The following is an 18328-nucleotide window of genomic DNA, read 5'->3' as shown; positions in this document are numbered from 1 at the left end:
TAATTTTTTGGTAAAATAACAATAATAATAAGTAGTATAACTACTTCATATTGAAATACTTAAAATCAAACCAATTTAATTAACAGGCGAATCACTGTAATAGGTTGTAGCATGCTATTTGTGTGTTAAAAACAAGAATATTATGCAAGTATAGAGTAAATTCAATATACAATTCGGTAGCCGCCAGTGAACCGCGAATTGGGGCATCGCCCGAGTGCGCAATGTTATCTATATATCGTACCTCTTTTTATTAGCCTAAATGCGGCCATGACAGTATCGCTAATAATTTTTATATATTTCCAGTCCGTCTGTTTTATGCTATTTCTAACAATATACTATTGTTGACGTGTACGCACTTATATTCTGTTTCTATTAGTTTATACCACTTGGTCTTTAGTGACCAGTAACGTGGTATACACATATATGTGTATACAGCTAATAGTTTTATTAAAATATTAAATTAACATTTTATTTTAGCTGATATTATAATATTAATACATAATAACATATTTATTACATACTAATTCAAAGCATAGACTTTGTTGCCATTGAGCATTGTGTCAGTCGACACGGCTAGAAAACAAACAAAGTTGTATTCTTCTTGATAATTCATTAAATTAAATTTTTATGCAGCTTAAAACTAAGAAGTCAAAAGAAAATCTTTTGAAAATTCATTTCGTTTACTTAAGAGAACTTAAATGCTACTTGTGTAATGTTGAATTCACTATGACGTAAACGGATCATTCACTTTTTTAGTAAGAAATGCTTTTTTGTAAATGCACTCAAACAATTATAGAGGTATACATTCGAGACGCACTTAGGAGATCACTGCAAATTGGATAGATTTAACTTAATATAATATAATACGAATCTGAAATCGATTGTATCAAAAATTGATACATACATAATCGTTAAGTTATAAGGAATGCACTCTGTAGAAATAAATAGTTAAATGTAAGTACAAGTATTAATGTATACTTGTATCATTTATTATAATTATAATTATCAATTATTATTTATAAAAGTTAATAATATATTAAACTTTAATTAATAAAAAATAAATTTAGATTTTTAAAGATTTTACGTATGTGCTATGAAACAAGAATATATTTACGTGTCCATTTATATGAATACTTTTCTTATGATAATTAGTATAAACTATTGTATATTTATGATTATTTTGTGTGCGTTTTTGAAATATAATTATAGTAGGAAGCCAGGAAATACAAATTTTTTATGATTTTTGTTAAATTTAAGTAATACTATTAAAGCATTATTTAAAAATACACTAAGTTATAATAAATTTTATCATGAAGTTTTTCATTATCAAATCCATAACTATGAACAAAACTAAGCTAAACAAAAAAAAAGTAAACGTAGTCTTTGTACTATCTATTGTTTGAATTATCGCTGACACTTTGTACGATGAAAATAAATTGATAAAAATCGATCGCGGACACTTTGTACGGTATAAATATGTCGGCAAATATATTTTACAAAATTAAATTAAATTGCTCAACAATTTAGAACGCAATCAGTATGAGAGATGAGTTTGGTCGTTTGATTACACATGAGAAGAAAATAACCTAACTATACACATTAAAATACATTATGAATCAAAACTAAACTACTAAACTGAATCCAAAAATGTTTAGGATTATCCCGAACGTATAATGATAACTAATAAATTTCAATACAATGTAAAATTATAACACCTTTTGCGTTTTTGCCAGTTGAAGAAATACATAATGAAATAGTTACTATATATTTAAATTTTACTCCAGAAATATTTCCATTAATATCTTATTTTGATTCAACGTATATTAACAGAAAAAATGCACACCTCAAATTTGGAATATCAGACACCAACGGACGATAACTCACATAATCACACAGGACAAATAATTTCACCGAATGATGAAACAGTTCATTCAATAAACCGGTCGGATCGGCTAATCCAAGTTTCCGGAATGTTTTGTGATCTTTGGAATTGGATAAATGTGTTGATCATATGCACAGAAATATAAGGAAAAAAACTCAAAAAACAATTTATAAAGCCGTATATTTTTTGCACACAGTACAATAATAAAATAATAACAAACACATAATTACTTAAAACAATTTGCCATACATTTAGTTTTTAAATTTACCTACCTGTATATTGCGACTTATAATTGACAGTGTATGTTTTGAACATTTATGAAGTTTGTAGTGTTTGTACATTGCACGAATTTATTAATAATTTATAAAAATTATTATTATTATTTATGCCTGTTATGCCTGTGTTTTATTATAACAAATTATGTGATGTGTAAAATTTTTTTCTACCTGCAATAGTACAAACTGTTTGTAGTTTTAATTTTGTTCTAGGTGACCGTACAAAGTTTTCTGCGATCAATAAAAAAAATAATTCCGAACAAGATTACCTCAATTTATAAGCTTTTCTACATTTTTTTTATTCGGTCACGAGTGTAGTATGCCAAATGAATGCAGAAGCGACTTGACTGATACAACTGAATTACCAGTTAATTTTATTGTAGGTCCTTTGAGTGAAATTCAAGACATTTTAGTGAAACCAATGAAACCTAATGCTCTTCCACCATTGTAATTATCAAAATAACCACTGATTATTATCATTCTTAGTTATTAACTATACATATATCATTAAAATGTTGTTGCAAAAATGTACAATAAATCCATCCTAAATAATAAATTATATATATTTTCTGTTTACTCATTGTTATATCATACTTTATAAAGTGGCCAAATTTGATGCCAACTTATACATACATCTACACAATAAGTCATTGTAGTATGCGGTAACAAAAGATTTATTAAACTAACTCGGATCACATGATATTCCAAATAACAATAAAACATTTCTTTTCGATGGACATATAATGAATATCACCCCTCTTTGCATTTTCAAGTTTAAAATATTTAAAAATGAAATATTTGAAAGATAAATTATACAAAATCATTGTTATATAATAGACACAAACATATAATAAATTAAATTAAATATTTTAAATATTAAAAGATATGTTCTTTCATTTTTTTGAAAATTAAAAATTGACTACTTACACTGTGTACGATTTTTAGATTCAACGGACTACGGAATCATGTCTCGGATATTAATAGAGTACAATTTGTAAAACAGGATTTACTAGGACGACGCCCGTGAATTCCACTCAAAGTGATTAAACATAAAAAAAAGTCCTTGGTAAATTTTTCTACAAAACGTTACAGTTAAAATCGATATATATATATATACGTATATACGTATATATATTATGAATACAATGTAAATTGTGAATAATAATTTAATACCAAACCAATTATAAGCTACTGAGTCACGTGTTTAAGGACTATTTTGATTAATTTAGTGTTCAGTGATCGTTTATGCAACCCGACATTAGATTATATTGTTTATAATTCAATAAATATAATAAGTTATATTTACATATTCCATACAAAGTTACATACATATACATATATTTTATGCTACAGTTCAAGCTTTAAATTAAATACACGCTATTGTAGTATTTTTCTATATTATAAATATTTTTTTCATTTGTATTTTGTACGTTATTATCAAACTGTTAGTATAATAATATGTCGGCTGATCACTATAATCACTATAATCCCGCATATATTTATTTATTACCTCTACTGCGATTTTTACATACCAATACGAATTTGTATAATATGCGTTCAGTAGAATTCACAATCACCTTCATAATTTCGAGTTGGAAAGGGGGAGATGACGTGAATTTTGTAATAGTTAAGTATCAAACCACGCCTATCAATTACCTGTTCACCGTACGTATTAACGTAAATATACGTACCGTCAATTATTGGCGGGTACATGAGTTTGTGTATTGTTCACGAAGTAAGCTAATTCGTCAAAATCTATCATGTGAATAGTGAAAATTCGTATCGGATTATCCACTTAATATATTGGCTTATACCACTATACCAGGAACTGATGAAATGCACTTCCAAAATATTCAAAGCTAAAATATTTTAATCACACCCGAGGTTAAGTTTTCATAGAACTTGTAAATTTAATATGTATTTTAGTTTACAATTTTCCATGTGTGTGACGATCGATTTAGTACACGATTTGACTTACCTATTTGGAAAAAAAGGTCTCGTATTTATATTAATATTTTGAAAAATGAACAAATTTTTTATAACTGTTTTTCGTTTAAGTTATATTAATATATTATGTAACTGTAAGAAAAATAATAAACTTTAGATCATAAAAAACAAATTATTATTCTATAACCCCTGCGGTCACTCCGACAGTGGTGTTCGATAAATAAATAAAAACGAGAGTAATTCGAACATAACCTTTTTTTGAACCCGAGTGCAATTCGACCTTATCCCGATTACCGCTTGAGGTAGGTATTTCCAAGCAGTGCGTATCAATTGCGTGACGGCAAGACACACCAGACTCTCTCTTTATATGTATATTATATAGTGCCACGGCATTAGGAATGTAAGGATCGGTAAACATTAGAAATAAGACGTATGGATTGTCGATGGCTTTTAAAATTGTACAAATGGTTCATTTAATGGTTATAATAATAAATTATTTAACCAGTTAAAAAACGGATGCTATACGAGTTTATTTTTGTGAATAACAATGTCAACCAGATACATATTATGTACGACAATGCGGCCACGTGTGTACCATACCTAAGTAAAAAGTACACGTGCGGTCGGTGTCGCCTATCAAATTTACATATTGACTATACCTAGACACGCGGTAGATATAGATCAACTACTATGTTGACAATAGTAGCGTAGTGAATTTGAAACGGTTCAGAGGCAAGTTAAATATTACACCTACCCGCCTACCCACTCACCTACCTACCTAAAAAAACAGGTAAAGGCATTTAATGTCATATGCAACTGCGTATCGTAGTTAATGCAGCTAGAACATTAGTATTAATACTAAATTATCAACAATAGCGGCCACTTGCCACTTGACTTAAAAAAAATTCAGAGGTGTTGTGATGGTAAAGTACGTTTTATCGTTTTAGCTACTACCAAATTTCAATGTTTATACGTTATCAACGTTGTAGTACAAAGATTAATGTACGATTCTACTGCGTGTTAACTGCACTTATACTGGTTTATACAACTGACAAACACCTAGATTTTGGTTAGGAAATAAAATGGGTAGAAAGGTAGGTAACCGGTGTCCTTATAATGCATGTTTTTCAAAACATTAAAAAGTTTAAAAATGTATTTATTTATTACATTAAATGAATATAGATACGAAATAATTTTACATTTTCTATTTTTTGTTTACTCTATAATAAAAGTTTCATAATAAAAGTGTTATCTTTTATTTTTATTTTACAATAAATATTATTAAATTTGGCAATAGCAAAAAAAAAAAAATTATTTTTTGACAAATAATTGTATTATATTTAAATAATGAATAATTTACTTGATTATTACAGTAACCTAAATACTATAATAATAAAAAAAAAATTACAATACCATGCACACTACAAATTATGTTGATATATATGTACTAAAAAATGTTGAAGTCTTATTTCATGTTTATATAATAAACCCGTAACCTCCGAACAAACATTATATATCAATGAATTGTTTAATATGACTAATCATCGTAGAAGTTGAACGAAGATGTACTTACTACGTAGAAAAGTTATCTTATCAGGGTTCTTAAATTAACTAATTTTCAAACCAAACAAATTATTTTTAATATAGGTAATTTATCTTATTTTCTATGTTACAATTATTAAGTTGTTGTGTAGTATAAATTGTTTATTAACAATAAAAAAAAACTGCAAGCGTTTTCATTTTTAATTATAGTTCAGTAACTAGACTAAAAAAAAATACTCTAACTAATAATTTTAAAATTAAGTAAATATATTTTGTACTATAAAAGTTAAATGTATCATAAAATAAAACTTTAGATATAATAACTCTAATTACGTTTTAACATGTGATAAGATGAAGTTGAATCGCTGTGGGTAATTGTTGCAGCCAATATGTGATTACCCAATGTCAACGATTGTAGTCATGCAAGATAATTATTTGGATTAGAAAATTAATGATTTTTCGAATGTCTTACTAGAAATTTAAAGATAAATTATATAATTAATAAAATTATTTAATAAATTTTAAATTGATTAGACTTACATTAAGCCACCCAAACCAATAGATGAAAAAAAGTCGAAAGAAAATGTTGAGTTGTTATATTTGTCTCCAAAAAAAATTCCTTCAAACGCATATTTCAATGAACTGAAATAATAAATTTTGAATTTTTTTTAATCTTAATTCAATATATATCGTGTCATTTACCAACTGTCCTCTCCTACATAATTTCCTTTAATAAATAGCTTATTCTAATTCTAATTTAAGGATTATTGTAATATATTTTTTTCATATTATTTGAACTATCACATGGGGAAGGGGGACCACGATATTATTGCTTCCCTCAAATTAGCAGTACATTCCTTCTATTAGAATCACTTCCAACAAAATAAATTTCTGCTCAGCATTACTCCCCTTTGAATTTTAAAGACCATATCTTAAAATAATTAGATTTTTATGCCATTTGTAGAATTTATTTTGTTAATAATCCTTTTTTAAAAATTAAAATCGCACTTTAATTATTAAACAGATTTTTTTTTTAGTGTTCATGTATAAAAATCAAAACTAAAACGAATTGTTTCTGAATCACGAAACTGTGTTTAAGTACCAGTAGCGTAGCCATTGAGGCATTGGGCCATGCTCTCCCCTCCCACATTGGCTTATCAACTTAATATAAAACTTAACTGTTATTATTAACTGTAGATTATGTTTTTTTTTAGAATTTTGGGTTCCCCCTCCCATTTTAAAATCCTGGCTACGCCACTGATATTTACTAATAAATAATGATAATACTTTATAGATATGTGGGCTACGATTATTATATAATATTTTAATAATTTATAATATAATATTATATAAGCATTTTATAATTTGTACAAATTGTCTGAATACTCGTTTAATATGTACTATACAAAAACCAATTAGATATATTAATCTATCTTATTTGAAGTATAACCATTATTCAGAATTATTATCTTTGGTACATTAAGTCGAAGAAATCGAAAAATGATCATTTGACTAACGATTTAGATCTATTTAAATTTGGAAATATAGTCATCATTTAACAATACAAATGTTTGTTCCAACATTTCTTAAATGGCATAAAATATCTAAGTAAATAAAAATGCTTTTCAAAATTCCAAAAATCAGAATTTGAATAAATGCTATAAATGAATAAAGGATAAAAGTAAGATAAGCATAACTCGGTTCACCACTATACCTATAGCCGAAAATATAGTTATCGAAACAATATTACTTACGGGTCCTCTACGCGATACTTCAATTCTTCTTCTCCCATATGTTCGCTTAACTCGTGAAACAAATGCTTGAGAAAATTACCAGTAGAAGCCGTTGTTTCAATTTCATTAAGTCGTATAGCTGACAAAACTTTCCAAGAAATTGTATCACTATACAGCAGTTGAGCAAAATATTTTGCAATATTACGTAATTTTATTGTGTCAAAACTGTTGACAATAGCGTAGGTGTCAACAAATAATTTCTCAAACGGTTCAATTAGAAATCTGTTTAACTGACAAAATATCTAAAAGAAAACATCATATTAAATATATATATATATATAATAATATAATATATATATATATATATTTATATATAAGTAATACGTGAAAATTTAACAATTCTTTTTGAAAATGTTATCTGTATTATTGCATTATATTCTTAATATCTTTGTATACTTTAATTAAAAAGTCCAAATTAAAACAATTGTATTTAACCAATTATGAAATTAGTTAAATATTTTACACAATTGATTTTAAATATTTTTATCTCCAACAAGTAATTTCTAACAATAAAATTCAAAACTCAAACCTATTATATTACATTCGTATTAAAATTGTATTACAATTGTTAACATAAAATAATAGGATACAAAGTAAGTATAGTAAACAATAATTGATACAAATGCGCATTGAATCTTACTTGTGTTATATATCCAAGACGCTCATTATATGAATCACGCTCAAAGCAAAGCTCAAAAAGCATAAGGCAAATTTCCATTTCTTGGCCGGGATTCAATTTTATTTTCATTAATTGATAAGCACAATTTTCATACTTAAAAGTTGATGAGTCCAGTATCATTTGGACTAATTCTTGTAAAGAATTCGAGTTTTTGTCTATTTTTGGATTTCCCGAGTACTTAATCACAAATTTATTTTTCTTCTCTATAATATAGTAACAGTTTATAGTTTATTATTATGAATTATTATAGTATTTATATATATATATAATTATTATTTATTCGTGTATTACGAATTATTATCATTGCAACAAAAATATTATAAATTCTATAACTGCATAGAGTAAAACTTTCATTTATCTAAGAGTTAATATATAAGTAGTAAGTACAATAATTATAGATTTATAAATATAGCAGCTGAGGGTAAATTACTTTTATAAATAATTATTAAATACTTACTATTTTTTTTATCATAGGTCTCAGTATCATACATTAATACGTATTCATCTTTATCATCAGATTCTAGAACTTGTGTACGAAATAATTCATACAGTTCTTCAGTATATTCATAATATGGGTCGTAAGAATAATAGTCTGTAAAAAAAAAAAATTAACTTTTAAAAATAAAAACAATTATAATGAAGTTAGTATATGAGTATGAGGTATTAACGATTAAAAATAAGACTCATACCCAACTCCAAGTGTGGATCAATTTGGCTTTCCAAAGAAATATTAAAAGGCGTTCTGAATTTAGTCATCGTAGGCTTTTTGAATTTTAATACATTTTTAAGTGAAATAGTTTCCATTATTATTTGTATCATACGTCTAATCTATAATATAATAAGTTATTATATGAAATTACCATTCGTCATACACTCATAACTATAACAGTCTGGTTTAAACTAAGCACACATTAATAATTATTAATCTATTGAATATCCCTATTAATTAAAATCATATGAAATATCATAAACATTTTTACATTTGTATTATTCATGATGACATTAGTTATACAATAGATTATACGCAATATATTATATATTATTTATATAATTATATTACAATTATATTTTATCAATATTCAATTGATATTGTTATTATTATTGTAATGAGTCTATGAGACACTAATACTGCGAATTAAATTCTACTAATCACGTATAAAACATTTCGGATGTTATATAAATGCAGATTCGATGTTTTATTTTTAAGAAATAAAAATTACGTTTTTTTGCACCTCCAATATTGCACTAAAACCCACATTATATAACAATTATAACTTTAAAAAACCAAAGAAATAAAATGTACTTTATATGCGACCGCATTATTAACTGTTATTTAATTGTATGTAAATTTATGTGCTGGAATACAACTAAGCAAGTTTAAAGGATCGTCAAAATTGTCCGCTATAGAAAAGGTCATTAGGTATATAGAAATAGCACAAGAACGTAACACAGTTCCTGTAATTCGATTTTGAAACATATACTTACGGGTAATTGATATAAAAAAAACTATATTATGATGATACTTTTACCTTTTTGCCAGACCGTATGTTGTACGCCGAAGTACTGGGCCCCAAGTTTATAAGGTTTTCGAGTTCCTTTTTATTACTATCACTCATTTTATGTCCACATGTGTTTAGAATCACAAATGCTGCATCAATTGAATCCTGTGTCGGTAACTTGACGAGAAACGATAATAGTTTAACAGCCATAAGCGGTGACACCTATATCGATTAATAGAGGTACTTGTTGGTGTGAATATTTTCAAATAATTAGGACAATTGAACACTCACTACTTCGTAAATAATCAAGTATGATATAAATAGAACAGATGTTAAATATTCACATTTTTCTTTTGTTTTGTTTGCGACTTTAAACTGCTGAAGACACCGTACCAAGAGTAACCCTCCTACGTCTGGAAACTGAAAGTACCAAAATAAACTTATTGAAAGTCCTGTTTGTCGGATAAATTGAAACTACCTACCTCAAGGTAGATAAGAGAAATAAACAAAGCGTAGATGTGAGTTTTATCGGTCGAAGCTAACTGAACAGACATAATGTACTTGCAAAGTAGACCTTTACCACGCATTATATTTAAACGTAAAATCTTTTTTGCGATTTCCCTGGCTTTGTCTTCCGAAGTCACCTGTTGTACTAAATTAGAGATTGACTGCTGTAATATTGTCCAAGCAATTATCTGATATTCGTCACTAAAATAAGCAATTAATAAGTAAGAAAAAAAGCGTATTATTGTTTATTATAAGTTGACAAATTGGTTAGCACCAGTGATGCGGTTACAATAAAAATTCATAAATAAGTACCTACTTATATATAGGTTTAATATTATATTATACTTTATACTAATATAAGAAATAATTAATGATTATTATTCGTATTCTGTACTCGCTATACCTATCAGTATAACGCGTACTTTTCTGATGTTCAGAGTTTAATCATTCATTATATTTGAATTAAATGATTAAAGTATAGGTAGGTACATCGAATATATTTATATATACACAATTATAATTATTATTTTATTATACATATTTGTATTTGTATATAATGGTACTATGTATTTTGATAACTGATTATTCTATTAACACTATATGATTGAAACTTGTTTACACGGTATGGATTTATTTTTTTAATCGATTAGTTATATACCTACTTCATTTTCTTTTTGTAAAACCATGGAATATATAATAAACGTTTAATTATTTCAGAAAATAAATCTTTACCATTTGTTTTACCTCAAATTATACACGATGATGATATTATAGTATATGATATTTTAGGATAATACAACAATAATAAAATAGTTGCACACATAACGTCATAAATTAGTAAAATTAATAAGGTAGGTACTACATGGTAATATATTTGTTTTAATGATTATAATAAGTGGCAGAATCAACGCGGAAAATAACTTAACTGTTATAAGGTGGCTTAATGAGAACCCCATATTTTTTTAAATTTTTTTTTTTTTTAAGCTTATGTCATATTTGTATGTGAATAGTTGTAAATGTTACCTTTGTTTGTGAATTATGAACTCTGGAATCGTGGTTAGCTTGCTATTTCCTTTTTCTCCACCTGTAATGTAATATATTATTACCTGTAAGCTGTATATTAAAACATTAACCATGTAATACCAATATATCAAGTCTATTTTACAAAATCTGTATTTTTATTTTCAAAAAATAATATTTACAATCAAATATATTTATTTCTAACATTAAAAACGATAATGAATTAGAACATGGCATTTAAATCGTTCTTAAAATTGTAACCAAAATACTAACAATATACATATTTATATAATAACATCTTTATCGGACACGTCAACAAATAAGGATTATAAACTTTGAACCACAGACTTTCGGCGATGTTTTTTGTAATGTATGTGTAAACGTTATTATGATTTTGATTATAGGAAAAATAATTTTCTGATTTAGTCTAAATCATAACAGATGTGTGAAAAATCGGTGAATTAATATCATACGAAGTGTATAGTTTATAATGCGGCCAAAATAAACAAATCTATATACACATTACAATCCATAATATTATATATGCACCTACTTATTAGGTGTATATGATTTCTAAATAAATAGGTACAAAATTGTATACATGAAAACTTATTTTTTTACGAATTCACATGCAATTGAGTATTTATGTAAATTGTCGTGTAGTGTAATTAAAACATTATTAGTAATGGCGCGTCAGAACTTTTTCTGAGTAATTTATTTTATTAACATTTATATTGCTCAATTCAGTATTCAGTGAATTGGAAGCGATAGTTTCTGACTCAATTTATCACACGCGTGTTAGAGATGATTAAACATGCTCTATATTCAACGTATATTGGTAGGTAACTCATTATTTTTATGATGCAATAGACATTCTTTAGACAAATTTGAATTTTTCATACTCTAATTCAACATTCCTCCTTCTTTGATTTTATCTCTATTTGTCACACCAAGTAAACTGCAAACATTAGAACTTTAGAAATTCTAAATTAAATTTGTTGGTTAACTCGTTTCAGAATGCTTATTCCATCATCGAATATATCGGTACGTTGAACATATAAACTACCTATATTATATTGCTTGTGGGTGGTATATTCGAACTTTTCAATATAATTTTGAATTAGAATTATTAATTAAAAATAATAAATAAATACCAAACTATGAACTATTTTCAAGTAATGTGGGATCACTCAAAAATCCATTAAAAAGATTCAGCTAAATACGTAATTGAAAAATGAAAGTGAAAGAAAAAGTTATACTGGTTAGTAGGAAGAGGAAGACATTCCACTCTAAACCTGACAAAAAAAATACTTCTGTGCTGATGTAGCTATTATCAAACCGATTTGGACTTATGGCATAGAGTTTTGGTGTTGTGCCATCAATTCTAGCATTAAAAGCACTCTACGTTGTCAAAATATTGTCCTTCTTATCAAACTCGCAACTTACCGGTACGACAAGAATGAATAAATAATCCATCAAAATTTAATAATATTACCCGCCCGGGATAAAATCAAAAAGTTTGCCAACAAATACATGTAAAAAAAACTATAGAGCTGCACACCAACGCAGCTGCTAAACAACTTCTTAACAACTTGCAAGACATTTTTAAGTCATACAACTTAGTTTAAGTGACTCAGGCTAAGGGTCAATCTCATTAGAAGTATAACATAAAACACGTGCTTATACACATATATTTTTAAGTTTTTATATATTATATATTTTTTTATATATAGGAATATTATATAACTAATAACTATTCTATTATATATAATTTATTAACTATCACCATTATTATATAACTTATGTAATGTAAAAAATTAAGAATAAATTAATTTTTATTTTGCGCCGCAACTATAGGTACCTATGTTAGAGAAAAAATTATTTTTGTATACAATTATATGTACAATATTTATTATTTATGTAATTTTCCAGTGATAATCTTTATACATTTTTACTAGACGTTTTTTTCGATGAGTTCTGTGTGCTGTCTGTGTAGTAGTACTTATTCTTTCTATTTAACATATTTGGCCCGGTTGATACTTTTCTTCACGTTTGACATGCCTGATGTACGTACCAAATGTATAGACTATTACACAGTAATACGATTTAAGTCTACGAAGGTGTGTGTGTGTGTGTGTGTGTGTGTGTGTGTGTGTGTGTGTATATATATATATATAAGACACTAAGTTTTATATTTTTAGCTAAACGCTGAAGTGCATTATTAGATCTGTCACATCTTATTCAATGACACGCTACTCTCACAAGCAAGCAGACCCCTTTTCCATTCTCCTAACTAAAGATGAAAAAAAAGATGACAAAATTAATTTAGTGGATACAATAATGCACCCGGCCTGTTGACAAAATCAGTCAAAATTTAAAATGAAAAAAACGTATTAATTTTTTTATTCCCTTTGAGATTTCACAATACTCAAAATTTTAAAATTTTAATTTATTTAACATTTACGCATTACATCCATTGAAGGTATTCCAATTTATAATACTCACGCACCTATTATTAAGCATGTGTGAAACGTAGATGTTATAGTTGTTAAAAACTTAATATAATAAACTGTAATTACATAAATAATAAAATAAACAAGTAGGTATTTAAACTTAGAATTAGATGAGTCTTATGTACTGTTCACATCATAACTGTTTTAACATTGCTTAAGATAGGTAAATTCGTAAAAAAAAATCTATTTATAGTAATATCTCAGTGTTTAAGTACTTTTACAGCAATGAGTGGGTAACCTGAAGTGCGCACAACTCTTTTTTAATGGGAAGAACAAGCGCTCGTCGAGAGTAAAAATATAATAATACAATTTCACATTAATAGCGATACGACCGTCGATAAATTCAGGACGAGAGGGATACCATTTATTACTGTGGACAATAATATGACAAACGGTATACTACTATTCGGGATTTTTCGAAAGGAACGAGCGGATTCGATACACTACCGAGAGATTTGTTCGCCCAAACCGATGGCGTAAAAATAAAAATTCGCCCGGTCGTTGACACCGTGCATCATTGATAATACGGTTTATTATTCCGGTGCGAGAATTAATCGAACCGTACACCGGATTCGGATCTACGAATCAGGTCCTATAACATCTGGACAGCGGGGCCAGGAGCTGCAGCGGTCATCGGCAGGGCGCGATTCGAGGAAGAACCCGCGCGGCGGACAACGATTGAAGTAAAACGTCAACAAAACTGTGGGTAGACGTATGCACACTTACCGGCACGCGGACAGACGCGTCTGATGTGGCGGTAGCGGCCTCGTGCGTTCAAAGGATACGGCGGCGGTGGCGGCGGCAATTCCATCGCTGAAGATTTCGGTTGAGGAGACGACGACGACGACGACGACGGAGTAGGCTCCGAGTGCATGTTGTGGCTGAGGAGACGGCGCGCAATAGGTGTGGACGTCAACGGTGCATTGGCACGAATGATGGCGAGCGAGCGTGTGTCGTCGTCCGCGGCGTGTACACGGCCACCGTTCGCAACGCCTACCCGCCCCATGAGCGGAGCGGGTCGCGGGCGCGTCGGCAGTTTATCTCGGCGGCGGTGGCGGCGACGGCCGACGGTTGTGTTTAGGCTTCGGTTTATGGCGGCGGCGTCGACGGCGGCGGCAGCGGTAGTAATCGCGATCGGTTGTTTTTGGGCGGGTGGAAGGGGACGTTGGAAAACGACACGTGGCATCCGTGACTCATCGTCCCCGTGGCCAATAACCTTGGAAGCGGGCCAAGTGAGAATATTATTATTATTATTGTTGTTGTTGTTGTTGTTGTTGTTGTTGCCGTTGTTCTTGAAGTGCCTCTGCCGCGGACTAACGTTTCGAGCGCGCCCGATCGCGGCGCGGTGAGAGTGTCGGCCGTCGGGGCAGAGGGAACACGTGTGTGCCACGGTCCGTACTCTACAAATATACGCTGCAGCTGCCACCGATCCTGCCCATCACGTGGCCATCTAAACAGCGGGGGGGGAGGAGGGGGTACCGTTGCAGCGACTGAATAACCCGTACGCTGTGGACAGACATTCGTTTTCATTTCAATAATAATCGACACACGTCGCGCGAAGCCGATGAATTATTGTTTTTTATTTTTATTTCGGATGCATTTAATAATAATAATATGACGATAGATACACGACGACGATCCGCAATTGGTCGGCGTCTGGTGCATATAGATGGGTGGACGGTAGGTGTCCGGCAGAGTCCTGCGGTCATAAGCATATAGGTACACACGCAACAGATAATGAGCGCATATATGTAAATTCCACCGGTTTCCAGGTAGTCGACTTCAGTGTCCGATTTATAAACGTGTAAATATGGACGATTGTAAATGTTGCGTCACGACTGTTATCGGTCCAAATCAAACATTCTAGCTGGATCCAAATAGAGATTTATACGAATACCATCTGGAAAAACATTTTATACTTAAAAAGACGTGTGTAGAAGGAAAAAGCAATTAAATTTCAATCTACGCTGGTTTTATAGTTGATTTTTTTACTTTTCTTTGTCTCTGTTATACATACCTATTCGCTTTTTTTTTAATAACTAGTAATGATTATATTTGATTACGCGCAATTTTAGTTTAAACAATATTGCGTTATATAGTTCAATTCAATTTTTTACATTTCTTCGGATTTAACGGATTCGTTTAAAAGAAAATATAAATAACAAAAGTATGGCTTGAACAGTACTCACTCGTCGTCTGGACGGGTACATTTTTCGACCTGCAAAAATATATAATTTTACTGGTACTAATGTATATTCCTTCAATATAATAAAAAAAAACCTACTTTTAATTTAAGCAATACAAATGATACGCTATGTCATTGAACGCGTTAGCTGTTAGGTAATTAATTTTGACATTAAATTAGGAAAGAACAATGCCATTAAAATAAAATGCAGTTTTAATTAAGATTTGTTTTCCATAAGATATTTACAATCTATTTTTTAGAATAGTAAACAACTGTGAATTAAGAGGAGATACGATTGAAACTTTTGAAGGAAGAAGCCGCCCAATTATAACAACACTGCTTGTTTTTAATTTATTTATTGATTAAACATATGAAATTAAAAATTTGCAATCGTTCGGTTTCAATTTAAAATAAAAAACAAGATTGGTTAAAAAATAATGACAGTGAATTAATTAATTACGACTAAACATTAAAATACCGGTACGGATTTCGACAACGTTTTGGCCGGAGACGATCTATTCCGTATTATTTAATAAGTGTATCTATACTTCTTGTAATACATTATTTAAATTATATATGTAATTTTATATTCGGTATTCGGTATAAAACACACGATTATTTATAATTTTTTATATTTATATGAGTTTGGGTTGGGTATAGATATTTTTCTGCCTCTAACCGATTTTGGATAACAATAATAAGTTTAGTTCAATAGCAGTCCGAAATTATATTACACAATATTTTTATAGTTTTACTTATACATTATGGGTTCATTCGTATTTTATTATTTATAAAAGTTGATTACTATTGCTTATTGAAATATGGAATTTATTATGATATAGTTAGATGATAATGTAATTGTTCAATTTTCTTCAATGAATTTGCTGTTTTTATTTAATCATTTGACATATATACACAATATGTATTGTCAACTGTAGGAATTTATGAGAAAGTGATTAGAAAAAAAAAATAATAAAGCATCAATGCAAAAGAAAACTCTGACAGACACCGTTATAATGTTAAATGATGACGGTGGAATGACAAAATATAGACAGTATTCGTTTTTGTTGACTAAAATACCCACCACTACAATGTTTATTGTGTCGAGTTCAATCAACGTCGCGCGATACAAAAGAAGCAAAGAATGCGTGTTTATTTTGTCGAAAACGTGGCCCGCGAGAAGGAATTAGGATTTCGATCCTCAATATTCGTATAAAAGGATACGGAATTCGTTTATAGGACCCCTTTCATATTATTACGTATATACGGTGTGTATTAATTGTGGTATGCGCACTAAACAAGTGTAGGGTCGTCGGCGGATCCAATATTGTGCTCCCTTTCCGAGAGCCTATCGCCGCGCCACGACGATGAAATTTGAAAAAAAGGGCGATGACGACGGCGGCGGTCGTTATGGATACAGATGCACCTCTACTCGTCAACTACACAACAGACACGAGTGTCTGGATACCCGAGACTTTTCCATGCCAAAGGATAAATATAGCCACTCCGCATCGCTGCGCCTAAACTCGTACCTCATACGACGAGGATTCGACAACCCCCCTCGCCAAACCTTTAAAATATAATATATATTTAGAGACGGCAATGTGTAGAGTTAATACACATGAAAAAGTATAATATATTAATATGTTAATAAGTATATGCTCTCTTGCAGACTCTATTCAGTGAACCGTCGAGATAATATCATCATGGTGCCGGTGAATTATATCACGTCGTGGTGTGTTAATAACAACGATTTCTTGCATAGCGATATGTTACGTTCATCGAAACGTCTTCATTACACCGTATAATAATTTAGTACCGAATGGCGGCGAGTAACACATACGTCTTGTGCTTTACTTAAGGTTCGTTGTTTTTAATTTATCCTATTAAACCTACAACTTGGAGTTATACTTTATTATGTTGTTATTATTACTGTGACTATACTATAGCGAGGTTTCATTTTTTTTTTATTTGAATACAAAAATGTATTTGTACATTTCGTGTGAAAGATCGGAAGAATTACGGTTTATTTGTAAAAAAATTAAAATAAAGAACAATTAAAAAAATTTTTTTGTTCTATAATATATTATAAAAGTATTATTATTTTTTTATAATATATATTAAACAGCATTGTCGCGTCAACATAATTAAGATAAAAATAAACAGTTCATTGCGATTATATTATATGCAAATATGTAATGTCAACGTTTATAATTGTTTGATGTTGCTTACGAAAGTAATTTTAATAACAGATTAAATTCTTATTGGGTCCAGACCACAAAGCATTATAGTTATTGTTGACGATAAACTCAAATCGTATAACATTTGAACTTATTATACCGATTTTAATATTATTATACATAGTGTACCATTTTAATGAAACATTAATATCATAAAAGTATAAAACTGAATTGTATTAGAATATACATATTTCAAACATTGTATGCCTTTGAAACAAAATGCATTTAATTTGAAATGATAGTTAC

The 18328-nt window shown here is 29.3% G+C and overlaps 1 protein-coding gene across 1 annotated transcript; it reads right to left on the bottom strand.

Moving 5' to 3' along the window:
• Positions 1-6011: 6011 nt before the first annotated feature.
• On the bottom strand, positions 6012-14663 carry LOC113558767 (pre-mRNA-splicing factor CWC22 homolog). The gene is made up of 11 exons (XM_026964300.1): positions 14384-14663; positions 11148-11208; positions 10100-10325; positions 9909-10037; positions 9648-9839; positions 8808-8946; positions 8576-8710; positions 8080-8321; positions 7401-7681; positions 6187-6288; positions 6012-6117 (listed from the first exon to the last, which is right to left on the bottom strand). The coding sequence occupies exons 1-11, from the start codon at positions 14661-14663 to the stop codon at positions 6087-6089; spliced, it is 1818 nt and encodes a 605-aa protein (XP_026820101.1). The 3' UTR covers positions 6012-6086.
• Positions 14664-18328: the final 3665 nt, after the last annotated feature.

Source organism: Rhopalosiphum maidis, chromosome 3 (genome assembly GCF_003676215.2).
Source record: "Rhopalosiphum maidis isolate BTI-1 chromosome 3, ASM367621v3, whole genome shotgun sequence".
Lineage (NCBI taxonomy): Eukaryota > Metazoa > Arthropoda > Insecta > Hemiptera > Aphididae > Rhopalosiphum > Rhopalosiphum maidis.
This window is presented reverse-complemented; position numbering and strand designations above follow the sequence as displayed.